Raw genomic sequence first — 24,579 nt, forward strand, 5'->3', positions numbered from 1 at the left:
TTATAATGCAGTCCCTCTCTCACTTTTAAAAATTCAGTGTGAGAATTGAGCTCGAGCTTGTCCCGCCAGGAGTTTAAATCTGGGCTGAAATGGTGTCAGGGCCATTCTCACACACACATGCAGCTGCTCATTGGTTAGCCTCGGTTAGCTCATTGGTTAGCCTCGGTTAGCTCATTGGTTAGCCTCGGTTAGCTCATTGGTTAGCCTCGGTTAGCCTGCGCTGGAATCATATTTAGTTCGTGTGACCTCAGTTCTGAGTTGAGAGGGAATGTTTGGTCAAACACTTTGTGTTTTGTCTAGTAGTGGCGTTTTGGCACTTTTAATGAGCGCCACGGTCTCTGAACAAATGAGACACACTGGCTCTGTGCTCCCAGTGGGCAGGGTGAACATGAATGAGTCCACTCAGGGTTAAAAGCTCTGTTCTCACTTTCCTCTTCTTGGAGAGCGCCATGTCTCATTATTTGTCTCTCCCTGTCTGCCGCTAACACGCCTGTTCACTCTCCTCTCCACTTCTCTACCTCTATCGCTAACTCTTCTCTTCACTCACTTTCCTCTCCGCTTCTCTCTGCCGCGCTCTCGTCTCTTCTTCTGTGTTTCTCCCTGTATCGCTAACTCGTCTCTTTCGCCCCCTGTCGGCAGCGGTTAGAATAGAATCGCCCCGTCAAAATTGAAATCCCCTATTAATGTATTGATTATAGGTCCGGGTCCGTATAGGTCGGCATCTGGGTCCGGATCTGGACCGCGGTCCGCCTGTTGCCGACCCCTGCTATAAAGGAACTAAACATAGTATTTACAAGGAAGCCCAAAAGTGCTAAAACGCTAACTAGTTTCTGGTTTAACGACTCATTCCTGCACCCCCTATACAGATGTGTGCAGACAGTAGAGGCGATGTTTACCTCTGGTATTGATCGCTGTTATCTGGTTGTCTTTCACACTGCCTGACTCCAAACCCAGTTCACGATGGCAATCTTTAAAGAGACATACAAGCAATATTTTAATATCAAAACACAATTTCAGGATGTTTAAATGCAGCAGGTTTTTATTAAAGTTGTTTGTACCGTTATCCAGAACCAGAAAGAGGGTCTGCATGCCCTTCTGCTGGTTGAAACCGATCTCCGTCTCCAGCTGCCACAGGCCAGGTTTGGACGGATACATCTCCAGAGTGGCAAAGCTTCCTGTCGAGACAGAACGGTACAATAAGGGTCATGATCTGTTTATTTTCTAATACTCACAGTCTGTTGGTTTCCTGTTTTACTTTGAAAGGTGTTCACTTCCTGTCTCATGTCTGTATCTGATTATTGTCTCTGTGTGTTCCCTCCTCTCTGATTGGCTGATTGAGTTTCACATCCGTTCTCAAGCTGTGTGTTGTCTTGTGATTAACCCTCACTGGAAAGAATGCTGCTCCAAAATCAAGTAAAAGAATCATGAAAACAAGGAGTTTTCACTTTTAATAAGTAAAGAAATCTGCCAATTGAACAAGTGAAGATTTGCTTGGTTAGATTTCTTTAAAGGAGACGGGATATTTAGATCAATGAGATCTTAATTAGCTGGGAAAACTTATTTTGAACTATATCTTACCAGGGTTAGTAAATGTTTTTACAAAATAAGCCTGAAAAGCTCAAAAGTGTTCAGTTTTCTGACGTTAGTTCCAATCAGAATTTGTTTTAGTTTTTTTAAATCAAGTAAGATGTATTTGTTAAAACAAGATTAAAGAACTTGTTTCATTTGACATACAACTCAAAATAAGATGTTTTCAAGAGTCTTGAAGAAGCATTGTCTAAAAACAAGACCCTATATCTCACTGCATTGTTACCTCTTCAGTGATTTTGTCTCATATCGAGTGTAAAGACATATTCTGATTTGAGATTAGACGAATATACTTGGCAAGATTTGGAGTTTTTACAGTGCTGAGTATTTCCCTCGTGTTCCTAGTTAGTTTGTCGTTGTTTCTCACGTGGTTTGGTTCTTGATGTCCCTGGTCTGCCCTCCTGTGTCCTCAGAGTCTCCCTGGTTTGATTTAGTTTTGTTGCTACTTTTCCTTTTGTTAATCGTCCCTGCTTGCACCGTTTTTTTGTAAGAACAGCTTTCATTAAAATAAAGATAGCTTTTTGTTCCTGTCCTTATTTCGGCCTCCCCTGTCTGTACTCTATTTGGGTCTGTACTCTTGCCAAACCTGTTTGGGGTAGTTACTCCAAAAAAGTAATGCGTTACATGTTACTAGTTAATCCCTTACTTTACTTAGTTACTCACTGCTGAAAGTAACTAGGTACACTACGAGTTACAATACTTTTGGATTACTCTTTAACATCATCTGAAAAAGGGACGTTAATCTTCCCGTTATGCAGATAGTGAGAGTCGAAGACCGTAAAAGTAACGCAAGTAATGAGCTAACTTCGTGCTTAGTAACTGTAATGGGAATACTGCTGAACCAACAGTAACGCGTTACACTACTGCGTTACAGACTAAAGTAATCTGATTACTGTAACGGTACGTCCACACGGCAGCGTCGCGTTGAAGCTTGCCGGTGGGCGTATCTGGCGTGGACCAGGGGCGGACTGGCCATCGGGACGTATCCCGATGGGCCGGTACTGAAGTGGGCCGGTCGGACGATGTGGGCCGGCCGGAAACCGGCAGGGCTCGACCGGCTCGACCATGGATGTATAATAAGAAGGAATGTTGTAGTACAAGTAGTAGTTTGTTCATACATTACTGTTGCAACAAATGTGTTAATTTTCTTCATCATTAGTGGATTTTGTTTTGGGGCCAGTGATAATATAATGCCAGTGGCATTTTACCCTTAATGTCTACCTCTGCGGTAAGTCACTAGCACCGCGGTGGGCCGGCGGTACCGAAGTGGGCCGGTTGAGAGTCCCGGGCTGATTTGTAGTCCCAGTCCGCCCCTGGCGTGGACCAACAACCAATCATATTAATCTCCCGCCCCGGACACACAAGCACGCGGGTTGATTGGCTAGAGCTTGTACTGGCATATGATTTGATCAACGGAGGCAAAGCGACGCGACGGAACCACAATGCAGTTCGGCAAAGCGTGACCTCACCTCATTCAAAGTGAATGGGAAGCGTCTCCGTTGAAGCACGCAACGCTGCCGTGTGGACGTACCGTAACGTGTTATTTTGATGCTCGCTACTCCCACCACTGAAACTCGGGACACTAATTAGGATAAAACATCTCTGCTTCTTTTTTGACATCAACTAAAGCCAGTAGATATTTTTCCATGTTGCAGTTTTAGAGTAACGCAAATCCAAATAGAAACTTGAAATTGAAGGATCAACTTGAAAGCATGACATCAGAAGAAGTAATGACTGAACACACACACACACACACACACACACACACACACACACACACACACACACACACACACACACACACACACACACACACACACACACACACACACACACACACACACACACACACACACACACACACACACACACACACACACACACACACACACACACACACACACACACACACACACACACACACACACACACACACACACACACACACACACACACACACACACACACACACACACACACACACACTCTCACCCGGCAGCAGAGGGTAGACGGACTGTCTGTAGCTGCTGATCTTCTTGTGAATGAACGTCTGTCCGTGGAAGTTGATGCTCTGGAAGTCTTTGGGAGAGCCCATGTTGATGAGGTACCAGCTCACCAGCTGGTTGGTGTACATCCTCAGACCCTTCAGGTTGAATATTATTCCATTGATGGCTTGGGAAGAAACAGACCAAAAGCATTATTTTCTTTTAATCATTTTTGGTGAGGTTTCTTTTCTTTAGTGATCCTGAATGCATGAAAGGTAACGTGAAATTACGTAACTACCACTACGGTTTTTGCACTACTAAATACTGTCAATATTTTTACATTAATTATGTGACCGTCTATGTTTCCTGTACTTATTGAATTGCTATTTTTACTGCACTGTTAGTGTATTAGTGGGTTTCTGCAGGCTTCAACAAGTCACATGTATTCCTCTTGAACACCTTTTTGAGATGACATAAAATGAAAATGAAATTTGTATTAAATGAATTTATGTACATTTGTAAAGACATGTGCTGTATCACTACAATAAATATGTCATGATTTGAGTTCTGTGTGTTAAGTTTTGTGTTTATTTTTTAAATTCTGTTCTCCCGGGTTGCGTTCCGATAATCCAAAAATCTGCTCCTAAATTCTAACCCTATTGTCTATTCCTTGACCTCTGGGTGAAACGTCACGGGGTTAAGGGATAGTGGATAGGAGAATTCAAAAGGACTTAGGAGAAGAGACTGCGGTACTTTAGAGAATCCGAATGTGGCTGCAAGGCATTGTGGGGCAGCATTTTCTCCTCTCCTTTCGGTTAGGGAGGTCCAGTGGTTCCTAAGCTAAAGGAGGTTATAAAGGAAGTTTGAAACCTCCTTTCCTTTCATTTGGAGAATTGGAACGGCACTTATCATGGCTGCCACTGAGGGACTTCCGGGTCCTTTCACTCGGTTAGGAAGGTTCCTAAGCTAAATGGACTATTGGAACCCTCTTGTTTTCCCTCCTGTGTCTGATTGTCTCATTGTGTTCACCTGTTGCCCTTGTGTTTCTGCCTCCCCTGCCCAGCTGTGTCTTGTCCTGTGATTACCCTTCTGTGTATTTAGTCTCGTCTTCCCCTGTGCTCCATGTTGGTTCATTGTATTTTCTCTCTCTCCATGTTTGTCACTTATCTCATGCTACCTGTTTAGGATTCACGCTTTTTTGTTCTTGTTTTTTCATGCCAACAGCTTTATTTAAATAAAACTCGCTTTTCTTTTGAAACCCGCTTCCCTTTTTAACTGCATTTGGGCCCGACCTTTTCCCGAATCGTAACAAAATATATATAAGGGTTGGACCAATATACCAGTTGTCGGTATACTAAGTCATGTCAATTATGTCAATTATGTATTTATTTCAACAAGGACCGTGCATACAAATACATGAATCTCAGAAAAGAGAAGAGATGAATTATGCCAGATTATAGCCAATAGCTCATTTCTATCTGCAGTCCATCTCAGACTAAAAGCATTCTGACAACCCGAATGCATTCTTCATTCATTTTAAGATCTATAGATCTGTGTTTTTACCAATTTCTAGACTTGTTATGTCCGTTTACTTCCCGCAGAAACCCGGTTCTTTGCGAGTAGGATTTAAGTCAGGATAGTTTGAGGTACGTTATAATGCCTTACAATGGAATTGGAGGCTCTTATTGTTTTGGCCCGTATTTCTCCTTCTGCTTTTCCTCCCCATCATCTCCTTGTTCTCGTCGTAGTACCAGCTCTGAGACTCATCAAAGGTCATGAAGAGCAGCGTGAACTCCCTCATGTCGGGGATGTTTTTCTCCAGAGTGCCCTTTCGACACACCAGCAAAGGCCCGATCAATCCAGAGTGAATATCCTTTTCCTAAAAGCAAGAGGACGAACTAGAGTTCATAACTGTTTTAATGCATTTGAATAGTTAAATCTGTATTTGAAGATCCTGTGTGTAATCTGATTGTGATTTAGCATCTTTCAAAATGTGTCACTTTCAGCAAATAATAATAATTATACACTTTATTTATAATACACCTTTCATGCTTGACGCAGCTCAAAGTGCTTTACAGAGTAGGACCAAAAATGACAATAACAAATGAGGAACATACTATAGTTAAAATATGTAATAAGACATGAACAGTGATACTACTAACAATTATAAGCCAAATTAAAAAGATAGGTCTTTAATTTACTTTTAAAAATTCCAATTGAGGTTGCCGTTCTAAGATCAAAAGAACAGTTTTCTTGTAATGCACTCTAGGTGCTTTTAAAAGTGAAACATTGGAGGATCTGAGTGTCCTTGCTGGTTGGTCAAATGAGAGGCCGTCACTTGAATCTGTCGGGGCGAGGTTAAAGCATATATAATATATGCTGCCTCTGTATGCTGTTTTAAACAATCCACCATCGTTCCTGTCCCCAAAAAGACAAAACTCACCAGCCTCAATGACTACCGCCCAGTGGCACTCACCTCCATCATCATGAAGTGCTTTGAGCGGTTAGTCAAACCCTTCATCCCCTCCTCCCTCCCTGACTCTCTGGACCCCCTGCCGTTTGCCTACAGAGCAAACAGGTCCACAGACGCCGCCATAGCCCTCACCATCCACACTGCCCTCTCACACCTGGACCAGAGGAACACTTATGGGAGAATGCTGTTCATTCAAAGTGAATGGGCAGAGAAGCGTTGGAAGCGTTGGAAGATTTTTTGAACGCCGCTGTGTGGACGGGCCAGAAAAGCATGACATGGGACCTTTAATTTATACATTTAAAGGTCACCTATTATGCAAAATCCACTTTTTCATGTATTTTCTACACAAACATGTGTCCCTCTGTGTAAAGAGATTTATATAAAAACCTGTCTGAAAATGAGCTGATCAGATTTTGGCCACTTTGTGATGTCATAACGATGTTTTGTCTTGTGTAACCATTAGCCAATCAGCAACCAAGGTAACCCCCCCCCCCTCCACCTTATCACCTGAATCTCATCTAGAGCACCATTGAGTTCTTTGTAACCAAATGTCTCTCAGAGGGGCGTGGGGAGGGGCTCCTTATTTTCATCTAAAGTAACAGACAGAGAATCAGCACTTTGGAAACAGGGCTGAAACAGAGGGGATTATGGGTAATGCTGCAATGATCTCTTTGGTGTTTCAGCCAATCAGAGACAGGCTCTAGGTATATATCTGAGACCTGTGATATGTTGATGAACAACAGTATAATAGGGGACCTTTAAATAGCATTTCCAAGCAGGTTAATAATACATGTCTAAAATACAAATGTACTCACAGGATTGACGCCTGAATAGTAGGCCCAGGTCCGGCAGTGAGACTCTGTTGGCATCGGCCCCACCTTAGAGTTGACTTTCCAGATATATGTGAAGGTGGTGTTGGGTTGAACCTCATTGTCATATTTATACCAGTACTCAGAGCCATCCTCATAGGACAGACCCTCGGTCTGCTTGGTATAGGCAACTCCATTCGGGTGTAAGGAGTACGGACGCCCTGCTTTGTTCATGAACACCACCTTCAAGACAAAAAATACATTTGTAGAGTTGAAGGAATAGTATTTATTCCCCTTTCACATTGAGATGGAAACAAACATTGCTACTCTTTTATGTCGGGGTAAATATGAAGCTACAACCTGTTAAAGACTGTTAAACCACCTGCACCTTTGAAAGATCATCCATAACACTAATGACTCATTCATCATATATCATATTCCAATTACTTGTATATAGACTCTCCTTGCACTATTTTAACTACTTTATCACTTGTATTGTGTTGCACTGTTGGAGGAGCCTGTGACCTAAGATTTCCATTGACATATCCACACTGTAGCTATCTATGTACACATGACAATAAAAGCCTTGAAATCTTGAAGCTAGTTAGCTTAGCACAAAGCATGTAAACATGGCTAACCCCTGCAGGAAGATACTGTTCCTTCACATTAAATAGTCTGGTTTAAAACCCATTATTAAACCAAGGTTTAAAAGGTGAGCTCTAGAAGTGTTAAATATAGAGCTACAACCAGAAGCTAGTTAGCTTAGCATAAGGCATGTAGACATGGCTAACCCATGCAGGAAGATATTGTTCCTGCACATTAAATAGTCTGGTTTAAAACCCATTATTAAACCAAGGTTTAAAAGGTGAGCTTCAGAAGTGTTAAATATGAAGCTACAACCAGAAGCTTGTTAGCATAGCACAAAGCATGAAGACAGGGCTAACCCATGCAGGAAGATACTGTTTAAAAAGTGAGCTTTAGAAGTGTTGCTACACAGATTTAATACCAAAGACCAAATAGTCAAAAGCCTTTGAATCCATTGATTTGAAAATATGAGATATCGGAAGTGCTCTCAGATTAAGTCTTACCATGATGCTTTGTCCAACCTCCACCTTGATGACAGGTCCCAGGATGCCTAGATGCTCATCCATTTCTCCACGGATGTCTGGTGTGCTGAAGCTACTGTCCATGTAGCCTCGGAAAACCACCTTGGAGAACTTAGTCTCTCTGATGTTCTGCTCCGATTTGTCTTGCCTCCTGCGGGGATTACAGGACCAGATAATACATTTGCATGGATGTCTACCAGAGATGGCAAAAGTACACACATCCTTTCCTCAAGTAGAAGTACAGATACTCATGTTTAAAAATACTCTGGTGAAAGTAGAAGTAGTGACTAAACTTCTTTACTCAAGTCAAAGTAAAGAGCTTTGAAATGTACTTCAGTAAAAAGTACCCATAACTAGCAGCTGTTTTAAAGAGTACCTGACCTCCCTTTATATTAATAGAACAATAATGTCATTGTTAGCTAATGAATGTTTCCATGGTGACCAACGGCAACATGACAACGTTTTCATTGGTCCCTCTTCTTTAGAGAAGACCAGGAAATGATGGATACACGGATCGTGTTCAAATCAATAGGCACGCAATGACTCTAAATAATAATGATCACGCCACCAAACACACATTCAGACTAAAGGAACCAGCCTGTTTGGAAAATGAGAGAAGTAGAAAGTACAGGTATTTGAGTTCAACATGTAAGAAGTAGAAAGTACAGGTATTTGAGTTCAACATGTAAGAAGTAGAAAGTACAGGTATTTGTGTTCAACATGTAAGAAGTAGAAAGTACAGGTATTTGAGTTCAACATGTAAGAAGTAGAAAGTATAGGTATTTGAGTTCAACATGTGAGAAGTAGAAAGTACAGGTATTTGTGTTCAACATGTAAGAAGTAGAAAGTACAGGTATTTGTGTTCAAAATGTAAGAAGTAGAAAGTACAGGTATTTGTGTTCAACATGTGAGAAGTAGAAAGTACAGGTATTTGAGTTCAACATGTAAGAAGTAGAAAGTATAGGTATTTGAGTTCAACATGTAAGAAGTAGAAAGTACAGGTATTTGAGTTCAACATGTACGAAGTAGAAAGTACAGGTATTTGAGTTCAACATGTAAGAAGTAGAAAGTACAGGTATTTGAGTTCAACATGTACGAAGTAGAAAGTACAGGTATTTGAGTTCAACATGTAAGAAGTAGAAAGTTCAGGTATTTGAGTTCAACATGTGAGAAGTAGAAAGTACAGGTATTTGAGTTCAACATGTAAGAAGTAGAAAGTACAGGTATTTGTGTTCAACATGTAAGAAGTAGAAAGTACAGGTATTTGGGTTCAACATGTAAGAAGTAGAAAGTTCAGGTATTTGTGTTCAACATGTAAGAAGTAGAAAGTACAGGTATTTGAGTTCAACATGTAAGAAGTAGAAAGTACAGGTATTTGTGTTAAAGAGTTGTCAGAAAAAGTAGTGGAGTAAAGTACTGATACCATAAAAATGTACTTAAGTACAGTAACAAAGTATTTGTACTCCACTACTTCCCACCTCTGATGTCTACCCATGTGTGTGCAGTTTGTATTAAATCTGAATCGTCATATTGACTCTAAGCGTACCTCTGTCCATAGCCACCATAGTCCCAATCCACCTCTTCTGCAGCAATGAAATAAGTCCTGACGTTGGGACCTGAGAACTTCAGGTAGTATTTGGTCGTGTCGTCCAGGTTGAGAGTCTTGATGTCCGTACCACCGCTGTAAGGGTCTACATAAGACACATACTCATATTCATCTGCGGTCACATCTCCCTCTATCGCCAGATGATCCGGATCGTCTCCAGGAACGTACAACTCGTAGTCGCTGAAATCGGACCGAGGCACACCGATGACCACGGGCTCGTTGATCAGTTCTTCCTCATCAGTGACGGGTTGCAGCTGGGGTCGAGACCCACGTGGAGTCATGGCTGGGCCAAAACCTCGAGGAGAAAGAGGTAACCCACTCCTCGACTGAGGTTTGTACTCCTTCTTCTTCTTTGTTTTCATGCCTAGACCTTTCAGGGGTCTCTGACGGAGACTTACCTTCCGGATCTTTTTCGGAGGCGGCGTTGCTTTGGGGGTTTCTTTCGGAAAATATTTCATCATGTAGTCGGGAATATCCACGGGTTCCATTTGGTGAGTGCTCTCATAAGTCCAGTTGTTTGACTGTGTTTTGACGGGGGTTGTTTTAATCACGTGTGAATGGTTTCCTGTGAAGTAGATGAGCAGTTCTTCACTTTCCTCCAAGACACTTAGCTCCTCAGACTGGCTCTCTTTTCCTGCGTCGCCGGAGCGGGACACATTACTCTCTGTTGTGTTGGATCTGGATATATTCTGTTTACTCTCGAGCAAAGCGTGTGATACATTTCCCAGGCTTGAGTCGATAGTTACGTGTTCAGAGGAATTCATTTGAAGTGTATACTCAGGTTCTTCTGTAGTGTCATTGCCATTGGTCAACTCTAAGATGGTGAAGTTGCTTCTGTCCGTGCTAACCTTTTCAACATCAGCTGCTGGAAAAGACAATGAATCGTCATCGGCTGATACGTTAGCTGCTGTGTTATTCTCATCTACCTTTTCTGCAGAGTTTGACAGAGACGTTGCGTTACCGTCTGTTGAAATAGAGAGATTTTTCGTGCTAGAATTGGACGTTGGCACAGAGTAAGAAAACACGTCACCTCTTGTGAGAATCTCCTCTGAATCAGTCATGTGGTTATCACTGGTCAAGGTTACATCGAGTTCTTCAGTCTCAAAGATTGAACTTGCATTTCCTGTTAAAGTCACGGTAAAATGTGTAATATCTGCAGAAGCGCTGCTGTTTGTAGTTAAGTTCTTTAGCGCTATATTTGGGCTGTACAAAACGGTTGTGTTCTCTATTTTATAATTCAAAGAAGAATCGCCAAAGCTTGACGGCTGACTGCTGTTCTGCGATTGTGTCGTATCCTCACTGATGCTTTGGTTTAGCAAATGTACGTCCGTGAGGTTAAGTCCATCCACCTTTTCCAAGTTAAATAATAATGTCTCGTTGATTGCATTTGGCTTTATGGATACATCGCCATCTGCTGATGATACCGAAGCATTTTGAACTGTTGTGTTGTTTGTGTGAGAATCGGCAGAAGCGATGGTTGCATTGTCACTTTTTAGTAAATGTGGGCTATACAAAATGGTTGTGTTCTCTATTTTATACAACGACGAATTACCAAGTGTACTGCTGTTCTGCTTTTCGCTTGTGTTCACTTTCATGCTTTGATTATACAAATCTACTTCCGTGAGGTTCGATCCATCCACGTCTTTCCTGTTTGCATCTGGCTTTGAAAAAGAGGTTTGTGTTTTATTCTTTGTCCCGTTCAAATGAATCCTGACATTTCCATCCTCAGCCACATCAACAGCATCATAGTCGAGGAAAGAGAGGTCCAACTGTTCCACACCTGGGTCTTTGGATTGGTTCTTCAGAGATCTCAAATCCCATAGCTCTGCATACATGTCTGTGTCAATGTCTATCTTTCCTGACTCCACCGGAGCTTTGGGCTTTTCCTCTTCCTTTTTGATTTCGGGAAGTCCCTGAGGGTTCCATATATGAAACTTATTCTCGTAGTCGTAGCCAGGGTAATCGTACTGGTTGTCACGATAGCACTCAAAATCGTTAAACTTGACGCGCATTCCTTTGGTCGTCTCATGGGAGTTCAGGGACGCCAGGAGCCAGACACCTTGTATGAAAGAAACACAAAAAACATCAGATGGAGAACTTAAAACAACCGTCACTTTTCACATGCAAAGGTTCCAGATATTACCGATTGGCCCTGAGAGCTTAAATTAAGAAGCGTCTTGCAAATAGACGCAATGCACAGTATTTAATATTCATGCCTGAAGGCTATATACCTGTTCTTATTGGCCGAGTCTCCGTTTTACTTCCTTGTCTCTCCGAAATGTAATCACTTCATAATAATTGTTTACATCTTTTAGACATGTATGTAAAATGTTCTTATTTAGCATATGAGTTCAACAGTTTTAGCCAAAGATGTGATTTATTAAGTTGCAAATCAGTACTTTTTTTGTCTCAAAGTTGACATTCAAACCACATTTGAAAAGATTTACTCCCTCAGATATAGCTTTCACAAGAATTGGACAAACGAGTCACAGTGGCATTAACAATTGACCTTTGACCACTGTAACCGAACTCCAAAAAAGGTGATGCCTGGAAACTTCTTGTGTTACGTTGCCTTCTGAGCTAGGGGAATCAAAGGGAGGCAACACAACCACATTGGTATTGGTATAATTATAAGTGGTTTTAATTCACAACAGGTGAACAAAATGGCAGGCAAACAGCCTGAAACAAACAAAAGAGCCAAAAACACCGGTTTAAATAACAAACAATAGAGGCCACAAAGGCGCAAGTTTAAATGGGCAACCAAACTAAGGGAGGACTCTAAAAGGTGAGTCTAAAGACATACAGGGAAAATAAATACTAATATACTAAATAAAGAACGAAACAAAACCTCACTTTAAAAGTGGTACAACTAACGCAAAGAATCTATACAAAAACACAGCTAAACTACAGGCAACCGTCACAGAATCCTAAGCTACTCTACACTCTAACTAACCTACTCTAGACACTAGTGATGGCAGTTTGACACTGAAGCTTCGAACGGAGCTTCAACCCTGGACTTCCTATTCCATAGAAGCAGTGCTTCGAAGCTTGCTTCAAATCACGTGACATGTGACGTCCGAAGCAGCAACTGCTTCAAATCACGTGACATGTGACGTCCGAAGCAGCAACTGCTTCAAATCACGTGACATGTGACGTCCGAAGCAGCAACTGCTTCAAATCACGTGACATGTGACGTCCGAACCAGCAACTGCTTCAAATCACGTGACATGTGACGTCCGAAGCAGCAACTGCTTCAAATCTCGTGACATGTGACGTCCGAACCAGCAACTGCTTCAAATCACGTGACATGTGACGTCCGAAGCAGCAACTGCTTCAAATCTCGTGACATGTGACGTCCGAACCAGCAACTGCTTCAAATCTCGTGACATGTGACGTCCGAAGCAGCAACTGCTTCAAATCTCGTGACATGTGACGTCCGAACCAGCAACTGCTTCAAATCACGTGACATGTGACGTCCGAAGCAGCAACTGCTTCAAATCACGTGACATGTGACGTGCGAAGCAGCAACTGCTTCATTTCCTGAATGAATCAACTCACTGGTTCGCCGTCCAATCAGGTGATTCAATGCACTGCCTCGTCTCTATTCTGACAGGTGACAGGTTGAAACAGTTTCAAATGTGAGCGCTTCAACACTTTATAACCGCTCTAAACAATGCGCAATGTGTGGGTTGTTGTCGTAGTTTGCATTGTTGCTGTTGAGTTGTTGTTGGCATTGTATTTGAATTGGATCATTATAGAGCAAGCCAGGAAGAAAAATAGGTCGTTCTGGCTCGTGAAACACTTCGACATGTGGAGAAGTTGTGAACAAAAAGACAATTAGTAATATAAAAACACTTTGATGGTCTAAGGAATTGATAGCCCAGTGGATAGAGCCAGCGGCCAGGTTGCGGCGATATCCTCCGCGCAGTTGGTTCAAAGCTCGGAATAGTTAAACTTTTAATCATTGCTTTTCAACTTTAATACTTTAATAACTGAACAAAGGCCCTCTCCGCCCAAAAAAATGTCAAGCACTCTCTAGTCTCTTCTCAATAACCCAATACACACTATTATCAATCTTTAATTGCAAATAGAACATGATATTCAGTCTTTGTGTGTGTGTGTGTGTGTGTGTGTGTGTGTGTGTGTGTGTGTGTGTGTATCGAATATTTTTCAAGCCAAAGATACGTTAAACCCACTGCAGCCTTGCACTTCGCCAGGAGAGGTCGCTGTAACTGAAGCTTCGAGAAATGAACCTATTTCCGACACAATTGTCCAAGTGGTTCGACGCTTCATTCAAAGCTTCATTTTGCCATCACTACTAGACACTACTAATCACCCAAGTTTAACCCCAGAACAAAGAGCAAGTAGCGAGAGGCATCTGTCCACATACAGAGCCTCCAGAATGATGATTGTCCCCAAGCTTTGTAGTCATCCCCAGCAGGTGTGCGCCGGCTGTGCGCTGCGATTGGAGTGCGTTGGGCCCGGCGTGCTCCAATCGCAATCTTCAGAAGCGGACCAGGAGATGGCAGCCAATGCCGGGAGGGCAACCGCACAGCTCATTTACATATCACACACACAGCTGGAAACACTCAGACGACCAGGAAGGCAGCAGCCGTAACATCTTGCAGCAGTTTTCTGTATTTGCAACGCTTTTTCTTAATGCAGCGTATTTGTTTCCAAATTGGGGAAGATGTTTCTCCATCTGATTGCATTGTGTCGATTTTTGGGCCGATATTCTAACTCTTTGCAGTATTCTGTATAATAACTGTCTGCATCTCTACATATTCTCAAACTATAGGTATCCCTACAGACAAAATAATTGCACACACATATTTTAACTTAGAAAAATAACAATTGAATGCCCTTACATACCTATGTTGTCCATTTCCATAGTGATAGTCTCTCCGGTCATTGGGTAGAGGCTCAGAAAGTCCTCTGTCCGCCCATTCACCTCAAATGGGTGTCCGTAGAAAGTAGCTGTCTGGATGTAGTCCTGCGCTCCGATGCTGGACATGTGCCATGTTGCAATCTCACCGTTACAGAAACCTAAGTGAGGTCCACTTTCAAACACGTACCCATTGATGGCTGTGAGGAAAAGGTGAATCAGTCATCTGACGGCAACGCGGTACGTTTCGCAGTATTAATGGAGTTCATATATCATAACTTTCAGGATAAGTTACTATCAGATGGAAAGTACTTACAGTGCATGATATTGGACTTAATAAACTCTGGATCTGCCTTGTTGACTTTGGATCGATCACAGAATTGGCGAATGTTGTCATCCAGGTACCAGCTCTTGTTCTCGTCGAAGACAGCCAGCATAGCATGCTGCTCCTTGTCTGCCTTCAGCTATAGAAACACAAGTATATTCTTCATTCATAAAGTGAACCAGATGAATGCATTTTCTTTCAACATATGTAGTAAGAAAAAGGGGCAACTTCCAGGTCTAAGACGTCAGGCCAAGTGCCATATCTGCCTTCTCTTTTTTTACCAGCAGGGGGCTCATTCAAGAAAATGCCCTACTTGTCACTTGATGTATTGCCTCAGTTCATCTTTTTCTTAAAGAGTTTATAGTCTCAATCTCTAGTTTAAAACCTTCCTTTATAGAGTTGGAAGTTCATTTAGTAAATGATGGTCCCATTCAAAGTAAAAAAGGTTATAAAGGGTCACAAGGCTATCTAGTGATTGAGCTGCCACCACAGTGTTGTGGTGCATATACTCTTTTGAAGGTGTGTTTAAGTTCATTGAAGTCTATTGTACATTTTTGTTTTGCTTATGTTTCCTAAGAACAAGATGGCGATGCCCAAAATGACCAACTCAAGGTTTCAAAACCGTTGTCCACAACCTAATGGGCACTTGTTTGCAATCTGATGTGTGTACAGTAAGACTGATGTCGATATTTGTTTCATCAAGATCACAAGTTATTTATGCTATTTTTAAAAAAGTTTAATTTAGTTTTTTCAAGATAACAACATATAGTCATAGGCCATTATATTTAATTTATGAAACAGAAAATTATCTTTGGACATTTGTTATTTTGAGATACTGACAAAAATAAGTTTCTCGTTATTATCACGGGAAGGGGAGTACGAAAAGTGTAACACAGAATAAACCCATGGAACATCTGACCTAAACACAGACAGACAATGTTTTTGGAGCCATGTTTAAAATAAATGTCTTTTGTTACTGTACACTTTTAATTCAACACGTATATTATTTACATTTTTTAATGCTATTTTATTTTTTAATGAGATGTTTACATTTTGGAATGTTTATTACTAGTCTTTTAATTTGTATCGTACAATCCCATGTCTTTTTAAATCTTATCTTGTCTTAACCTCCTGAGGACAGGGCCTATTTTCCGGCCTCAGGCTCGAAAATGACATGCCGAGAATGAATGACAATATCTTCACTTCTGAAATGGGTATATGAATAATCTTTTGCATCAAAGCAATGATACACCTGTGAGTTGGCTGTAGAAGTTTCAGAATCAATTTAGATATTGCTGTGTCAGAGTAAATTCAGATTGAACATAGTAAACGTTTAAATTCTAATCTCCGTCATTAGTTATAGCCCAGAACCCTCAGGGATCCAAAGCACCATATATCAGAAGTACCCTGTGTCAAGATGGATGCTAATTCATTTCTAATCTTGTTACCTGCACGCCCCTGACATTCAGCGAGCGGCTCTTGCAGATGAGGATCTGTCCGATCAGTCCTGAAGCGATGTCTCGTGGAGCGTCCACAGCGCTGTGGTACAGACGGGTCAGACATCGAGAGTCTCCGTCCAGAGGCTCGTCCTCGTCCACCACCCTCCAGACGTAGGTGTGCGTCTCGCCTGGCTGAACCCCGTGAGACTGGTTTCCTGGAAAACACATATACACATACACCGCTTCCAGTTAATATAATATAATAATTAGAAGAAGGTTATGTTGAAGAGGTAAATGCTGCTCATGAATCATTCATGGTGCCTACTTATCACTTTATGATGAGCACTGTCCAACAACATGTTCTAATAGTGGACATGATTTGGATAAAAAGCCCTGGATAAATAAGGGCTTACAGAATTCTTGTAAAAAGAAAAATAATCTTTATAGAGATTTCATAACATTCAGAACAACTACTGCTAAAAGCAAAACAGAAAAAATACAGTGAAACTTGGATAATGATGAAACTAGTGAGAATTGAAAGTTAACCCCAAATTAAAAGCCAAATTAAACATTTCAAGGGAGTTTGCTGATCTAATATAATGAAAGCAAAGTGCATACAAAGTGTTTGCTTTGCTGTGAGGACAGATTTACCTCCTGCTGGGTAGTTGACGCCCTCATCTGACTTCTCGATGGTCAGTCCATGAGGATAGATGCTGTACGGTCTGGAGGCCAGGTTCTTAAAAACGATCTGTAAAAAAAACAGGAGTATGTATGATGACCACAGAGGGCAAAAGTACACACCTCCTGTACTCAAGTAGAAGTACAGATACTCGTGTTTAAAAATACTCTGGTGAAAGTAGAAGTACTGACTAAACTTCTTTACTCAAGTCAAAGTAAAGAACTTTGAAATGTACTTCAGTAAAAAGTACCCATAACTAGCAGCTGCTTTAAAGAGTACCTGACCTCCCTTTATATTAATAGATCAATAATGTCATTGTTATCTAATGAATGTTTCCATGGTGACCAACGGCAACATGACAACGTTTTCATTGGTCCCTCTTCTTTAGAGAAGACCAGGAAATGATGGATACACGGATCGTGTTCAAATCAATAGGCACGCAATGACTCTAAATAATAATGATCACGCCACCAAACACACATTCAGACTAAAGGAACCAGCCTGTTTGGAAAATGAGAGAAGTAGAAAGTACAGGTATTTGTGTTCAACATGTAAGAAGTAGAAAGTACAGGTATTTGTGTTCAACATGTAAGAAGTAGAAAGTACAGGTATTTGAGTTCAACATGTAAGAAGTAGAAAGTACAGGTATTTGTGTTCAACATGTAAGAAGTAGAAAGTACAGGTATTTGAGTTCAACATGTAAGAAGTAGAAAGTACAGGTATTTGTGTTCAACATGTAAGAAGTAGAAAGTACAGGTATTTGTGTTCAACATGTAAGAAGTAGAAAGTACAGGTATTTGAGTTCAACATGTAAGAAGTAGAAAGTACAGGTATTTGAGTTCAACATGTAAGAAGTAGAAAGTACAGGTATTTGTGTTCAACATGTGAGAAGTAGAAAGTACAGGTATTTGTGTTCAACATGTAAGAAGTAGAAAGTACAGGTATTTGTGTTCAACATGTGAGAAGTAGAAAGTACAGGTATTTGAGTTCAACATGTGAGAAGTAGAAAGTACAGGTATTTGTGTTCAACATGTGAGAAGTAGAAAGTACAGGTATTTGTGTTCAACATGTAAGAAGTAGAAAGTACAGGTATTTGTGTTCAACATGTAAGAAGTAGAAAGTACAGGTATTTGAGTTCAACATGTGAGAAGTAGAAAGTACAGGTATTTGTGTTCAACATGTAAGAAGTAGAAAGTACAGGTATTTGAGTTCAACATGTGAGAAGTAGAAAGTACAGGTATTTGAGTTCAACATGTAAGAAGTAGAAAGTACAGGTATTTGTGTTCAACATGTAAGAAGTAGAAAGTACAGGTATTTGAGTTCAACATGTAAGAAGTAGAAAGTACAGGTATTTGTGTTCAACATGTAAGAAGTAGAAAGTACAGGTATTTGTGTTCAACATGTAAGAAGTAGAAAGTACAGGTATTTGAGTTCAACATGTGAGAAGTCAAAGTAAAAAGTCAACAGAAAAACAAATAGTGGAGTAAAGTATTGATACCAGGAAAATGTACTTAAGTACAGTAACAAAGTATTTGTACTCCACTACTTCCCACCTCTGATGACGATAGAGATAAATATCATGTTTGTTTGAAGTCCAGAAGGAAAGTATTGGGATTGGACAAGATTTGATATTTGGCTCTTTCATAGGGGGGTGCTGAATGAAAAAAATCTGATATATCTTCAATATTTAGTTTAGTTTCTACATATTTAGTCTATTTTCTAACTCATTCGACAACATTGCGAAAAAAAAAATGTAAACCTGAAAAATCGAAATGTCAATTCAAAATATTAAGTCAAAGTCTAATTGTTAAATCTAATGGTCCACGCTGTGTCTACTTAAATCTGATAGTCTTTATATCCAAAGCTGATTAACACTGTAGGAACTGTAACCATATGTATACACAGTATCCAAATTCACGGAGAAGACATAAACACATACTTAAATCTCAAATTTCGTTTTAGAAAATAATATGTTTTTTTTATGCTATTTTCCAATCCTACGATTAATTGTCTGCTGATTTCTCCGGTCTTGTGTTATGTTACGACGGTCATAATGAAAGGCGGTTTTAACGTTGCTGATTATCGTAATTTTCGGACTATAAGCACTTTTTCCCCATTTTTCGACGCTGCGGCTTATATAACGGTGCGGCTAATCTATGGATTTGTACAGCTAGCGGCCACTAGGGGACCTCCTAAATCTATGGATTTGTACAGCTAACGGCCACTAGGGGACCTCCTAAATCTATGGATTTTACAGGTTACAGTCCACCACCTTTAACTCTATGGGCTCTATGGCCGGTCTGCGCCCCCCACCTTTAAGCGGCGGGCTCCAGCAGGAAAAGCTGGAGGCCTGAAAAGAGTGAGACAGGTAGCGCGCAAAAGTAAAAGTGGAACCGAGAGTGGTACGAGAGACAGAACGAGAGCAAGACAGACAGACATTACGAGAGCGAGACACTTTGTCCCCGTACCACTGGTTGAAAACCACTGCTGTAGATCACTGCCGGTACGTGCGCTGGGAGCGCACCGTTTAAGTTTGAAAGTTGAAAAGTGTGTGTGTCTGAAACGCTATGTGATACAGTACAGTTTACACAGCACATGTTCTGTAGCTACTATTGCACTAAATGCTAACACTTGAATACGTTATGCAAATATGCAACTTGTTTGTTGAAATGTTAATAAATGGGAGCTTCCTCAAACAGCCATCTCTTTCCCGACAATCCCCTCTGTGCACGAACCCTTACATATGGTAATGAAACATTAAAACACCTGCGGCTTATAGTCCAGTGCGGCTTATATATGTACACATCATTCAATTTAGCTGCTGCGGCTTATATTCAGGTGCGCCTTATAGTCCGACAATTACGGTATATGCTTTTACTCTTGATTGTATGTTTATTGTATATGTCCTCCTCACCTTGATAACGTCTCTGATCTGCGCCTTGATGACCGGGCCGAGGATCCCGAGCTCGTTCTTCCTCTGTTTCGTCTCCATCCTCTCAGTGAAGGACTCGTTCGTGTACAGCGTGTAAACCGCCTTCTTGTACTTCCTTCCTATGCGCGACGCTGACTGTTTCAGGTACTGGAGCTTGAAGTCTCTACACGGAAGATAGACAAGGCAAGGCATTTTTATTTATGTAGCACTTTTCAACACAAGGCAATTCATAGTGCTTTACAGAAATGAAATACATTAAGAGCATAAAACACATTAGAAACATTAAAAAGATAATTATGAATAACACATGAATAAAAGTGACAGTGCAGTGTGAGAGGTGAATAGTTCAATTAAAAGCAGCGGCAAAAAGAAAAGTCTTCATCCTGGATTTCAAAGTAGTCAGAGTTGCAGTGGACCTGCAGGCTTCTGGGAGTTTGTTCCAGATATTTGGAAATATCCCGAAACAAATTCTCACATTCTCTACCTCTAGTCTTCCCGTGATATTATAGTTCTTTTGACACTTTTCTCACCTTTTTATATTCCTTTCATCCTTCTCTCTCTTTCATCCATTTTGCATCCCCACACAACACATGTTCCTGTTTTACTGTTACCAGAACCACGGGCGGACTGGGACTACAAATCAGCCCGGGACTCTCGACCGGCCCACTTCGGTACTGCCGGCCCACCTCGTTACCGCAAGTAAATACCGCTAGTAAATTGTTGATGCGGGGGGGGGGGGGCGGGGGGGGGGGGGTGCTAGTGACTTATCCGACCGGCCCACTTCAGTGTACCGGCCCATCGGGATTCGTCCCGAACGTCCCGATGGCCAGTCCGCCCCTGACCAGAACCCATCTTTGACCTTTAAACCACTTTTCTTTTCAATACTCAGAATTAGGGATGCCAGTGATTACTCGATTATTCGTTACAGTCTCCATAATCGAATATTATTTTTAAAAAACGATTTTATTTGTATATATTTTTATTATTATTTATGTTTTTTTTCTTTTTTTTCTGGCTTAATTTCAACCAAAATATAGACTAATGCTAATAATAGTAATAGTATTAATCCTTGTAAATGGCCATTGGTCACACCACCAGTTTGTTTTACTGTAAACTTGGAGGAAGCCTGCGTGCAGAGCAGACTGCTGCTGCAGCACGCTACACACCGACCCCCCCCTCTCCCTCACACGTGCGACTAAAGATGAACAAAGCGGCAGGTAAAAATAGTTCCTCCTCGTGGAACTATTTTCCACGGAAATCCTTTCGTCTGAGTTTTTTTTTTCTCTCCCGCGGGGGTGGGGGGTCGAATAATCGATTATTATTCGCCAGGGCTGCCGAATAATCGATTTTGATCATGGTCAGTTTCTGGCAACCCTACTCAGAATTAGGATATGTAAACCTGTTTTAAGACTTCCCTCGTGAATCTTTGGCCTTTTTATCATATTTTGAGACATTGATATGGATTTAGAAAGAGACATAACACTGCATTTCAAGCTGTGTGGCTCCGGTGTTGTCCGTGCAGAGTTTATAGATTCTATTCATGTGTGCAACTAGGTTCAGTGGGAATAAGCAAACTAATCCGCATGGCTATCAAAATCTCCTTTTTTACATGAAACATTTAATTTCATAGTGATATTAAAGAGGACATATTAGACCAATTTTCAGGTGGATATTTGTTTTTAGTGTCTCTCTACTGTGACCTCTGGAGGGAACACATGGATGTGATTCTTTGCAGACCATTTAAAAGCACATAAACCAAAAGAACAGCCTTAAAGGAAAACCACCAAAAGCAAAATCATAAACACAAAGGTTATATTTTGCCACTGAAGTATGTCTGGTAGATTTGATAAACTGTCCTTATATGCACTTGTAAAAATGCTACGAAATGTATGAAATGCTTCTTACTCGTCAACGTATTCCGGCATACTCGGGGCGTAATCCCAGATCATTTCCTCCGCAGCGATGTAGTATTTCCACTCCTTGCTGTGTCGTTTTTGCTCGATGGTCATCCTTCGATTGGGCACACTGAAGCCGTCACACTTCTTCACCTCCAGGAAACCATGCATGCCAACTGCAAAAACACAGATTTGTTTTTGTAGAGTATTGTAGTACATGTATCATTAAGTCTCATCGGAGTATATAACTTCCTTCTCTGGTTTGATTTTCCCGGGGGTTTTTGTTTTTAAAGCTAAGGACCCAGAATCAGCACTTCTTTAACAGGGCTGAAATAGAGGGTATTTGTGTTCAAAATGAGAGAAGTAGAAAGTACAGGTATTTGAGTTCAACATGTAAGAAGTAGAAAGTACAGGTATTTGTGTTCAACATGTAAGAAGTAGAAAGTACAGGTATTTGAGTTCAACATGTAAGAAGTAGAAAGTACAGGTATTTGTGTTCAACATGTAAGAAGTAGAAAGTACAGGTATTTGAGTTCAACATGTAAGAAGTAGAAAGTACAGGTATTTGAGTTCAACATGTAAGAAGTAGAAAGTACAGGTATTTGTGTTCAACATGTAAGAAGTAGAAAGTACAGGTATTTGGGTTCAACATGTAAGAAGTAGAAAGTACAGGTATTTGAGTTCAACATGTAAGAAGTAGAAAGTACAGGTATTTGAGTTCAACATGTAAGAAGTAGAAAGTACAGGTATTTGTGTTCAACATGTAAGAAGTAGAAAGTACAGGTATTTGGGTTCAACATGTAAGAAGTAGAAAGTACAGGTATTTGTGTTCAACATGTAAGAAGTAGAAAGTACAGGTATTTGAGTTCAACATGTAAGAAGTAGAAAGTACAGGTATTTGAGTTCAACATGTGAGAAGTAGAAAGTACAGGTATTTGAGTTCAACATGTAAGAAGTAGAAAGTACAGGTATTTGGGTTCAACATGTAAGAAGTAGAAAGTACAGGTATTTGGGTTCAACATGTAAGAAGTAGAAAGTTCAGGTATTTGTGTTCAACATGTAAGAAGTAGAAAGTACAGGTATTTGGGTTCAACATGTAAGAAGTAGAAAGTACAGGTATTTGGGTTCAACATGTAAGAAGTAGAAAGTACAGGTATTTGGGTTCAACATGTAAGAAGTAGAAAGTACAGGTATTTGTGTTCAACATGTAAGAAGTAGAAAGTTCAGGTATTTGAGTTCAACATGTAAGAAGTAGAAAGTACAGGTATTTGTGTTCAACATGTGAGAAGTAGAAAGTACAGGTATTTGAGTTCAACATGTTAGAAGTAGAAAGTACAGGTATTTGAGTTCAACATGTAAGAAGTAGAAAGTACAGGTATTTGAGTTAAAAATGTAAGAAGTCAAAGTAAAAAGTTGTCAGTAAAATAAGTAGTGGAGTAAAGTACTGATACCAGAAAAATATACTTAAGTACAGTAACAAAGTATTTGTACTCCACTACTTCCCCCCTCTATCTGAGACCTATAATATATGCCTAAATATAGTACAATAGGAGACCTTTAAGTTACATTGGCTAGGTGTGTGTATGTTGTGAACCCGTACCCTCCATGTGCTTCATGGTGTGAGAGGACAGCAGCCAGCGGCCCCTGTGCAGAGCCACCATGCTGCAGGAGGCCGTGGAGCCGCTGATCAGACCCACTGAGGACACTTTGTGGCCGTTGTGCTGCAGCACCTGACCGTTCAGGTGCACGGAGAAAACCTCGGGGTCTGAGCTCATCGCCAGCAGGTGCAGACTCACAGAGGCATGGGCACACACACTCACATCTGCAGGGACAAGAGGAGGGTTACGTTGCCTCTAGATTTCTTGTTTATGCAGGACATCTGGAGAGTGTAACTTTTTTCACCGAGGGCCACATACAGAAAAATATACAAAGGGCTGGGCCACTCAATCGAGGTTTATTGTCTTATAAGATCAGCTATAAGTTAGCAAAATCAATCAGATGTAGGTAAATGATTCTTGTGAGTGTTGGCAGCTCATCCCTTAACACACAGAAGCCTCAGATTGATTATGATAAGGAGAAATATGAAGGGTGTATTTCAAGCTTGTTATGGAAATAAGTCATTGGGCTTTTTTCTCATCAGCTTAGATTTGTTAGAACATATTTTCAAATTGAATTGACTGAATGTATTGTAAAGTGGTTTTATTAACACATGAATACTACTGTGAAATATATTTTTACAGATATATTTAATAAGTGCAGTTTAATTTGTGGGCCGTATTCCATTATGCTTTTTGAATGTGCTGTAGTTTGGACACCGCTGACATCTGGAGAGTGTCTCCTCTCTGACTGTACAACGTGACGTGCAACAGCGTCCATTATCATGTTCCTATAAACAGCGGTGGGAGATTGTTTATTGGAGTAAATCCAGACACAACAGTGAACTCATACACGAGGAAAGCTCCAGTGTTCCTCAGTAAAACAAGGGAGTTATTGAAGTTTGATGGATTAAATAAGTGATGATTAATTTCACAATGAGGTGAAGTTACATTTCATTAAACCTGAAGCCTTAATCTAAAGCAGAAAGTTCAATCAACCTTGAGGATACATTATCATTAGATTTTTTAAATATAGACCCCCATTATTCCATTTAGAGACTACTTATGAAGCGCTAAAATAAGAACTTGATTGATCAAAAGAAAAGTAACTTACAAGAAATCTGTAAAAGTTAAAATCGTAAAGGTTTCTGGTTCGTTCTTTTTGATCTGATAAGTTATATTAAGTTACACTAAATGATCAAATACCTTTTAAAAAGAGGTGAAGTAACCACAAAATATTAAAACATAATATTTCCTTTTAAA

General features: G+C 40.6%; 1 protein-coding gene across 1 annotated transcript in view; it reads right to left on the reverse strand.

Moving 5' to 3' along the window:
* f5 (coagulation factor V) overlaps window positions 1-24,579 on the reverse strand; it is a 45,260-nt gene that overhangs the window by 7,940 nt on the left and 12,741 nt on the right. The window contains exons 6-19 of the mRNA XM_079663588.1: window positions 23,322-23,543; window positions 21,732-21,897; window positions 19,809-19,989; window positions 16,867-16,963; window positions 16,225-16,430; window positions 14,768-14,915; window positions 14,439-14,651; window positions 9,507-11,625; window positions 7,943-8,111; window positions 6,861-7,097; window positions 5,238-5,451; window positions 3,580-3,759; window positions 1,059-1,175; window positions 897-968 (exon numbers count right to left, since the gene is read on the reverse strand). Coding sequence (XP_079519714.1) covers window positions 897-968; window positions 1,059-1,175; window positions 3,580-3,759; window positions 5,238-5,451; window positions 6,861-7,097; window positions 7,943-8,111; window positions 9,507-11,625; window positions 14,439-14,651; window positions 14,768-14,915; window positions 16,225-16,430; window positions 16,867-16,963; window positions 19,809-19,989; window positions 21,732-21,897; window positions 23,322-23,543 — 4,341 coding nt within the window. The remainder of the gene's footprint in view (window positions 1-896; window positions 969-1,058; window positions 1,176-3,579; window positions 3,760-5,237; window positions 5,452-6,860; window positions 7,098-7,942; window positions 8,112-9,506; window positions 11,626-14,438; window positions 14,652-14,767; window positions 14,916-16,224; window positions 16,431-16,866; window positions 16,964-19,808; window positions 19,990-21,731; window positions 21,898-23,321; window positions 23,544-24,579) is intronic.

The sequence above is a fragment of the Notothenia rossii genome (genome assembly GCF_949606895.1).
Source record: "Notothenia rossii genome assembly, chromosome: 2".
NCBI lineage: Eukaryota > Metazoa > Chordata > Actinopteri > Perciformes > Nototheniidae > Notothenia > Notothenia rossii.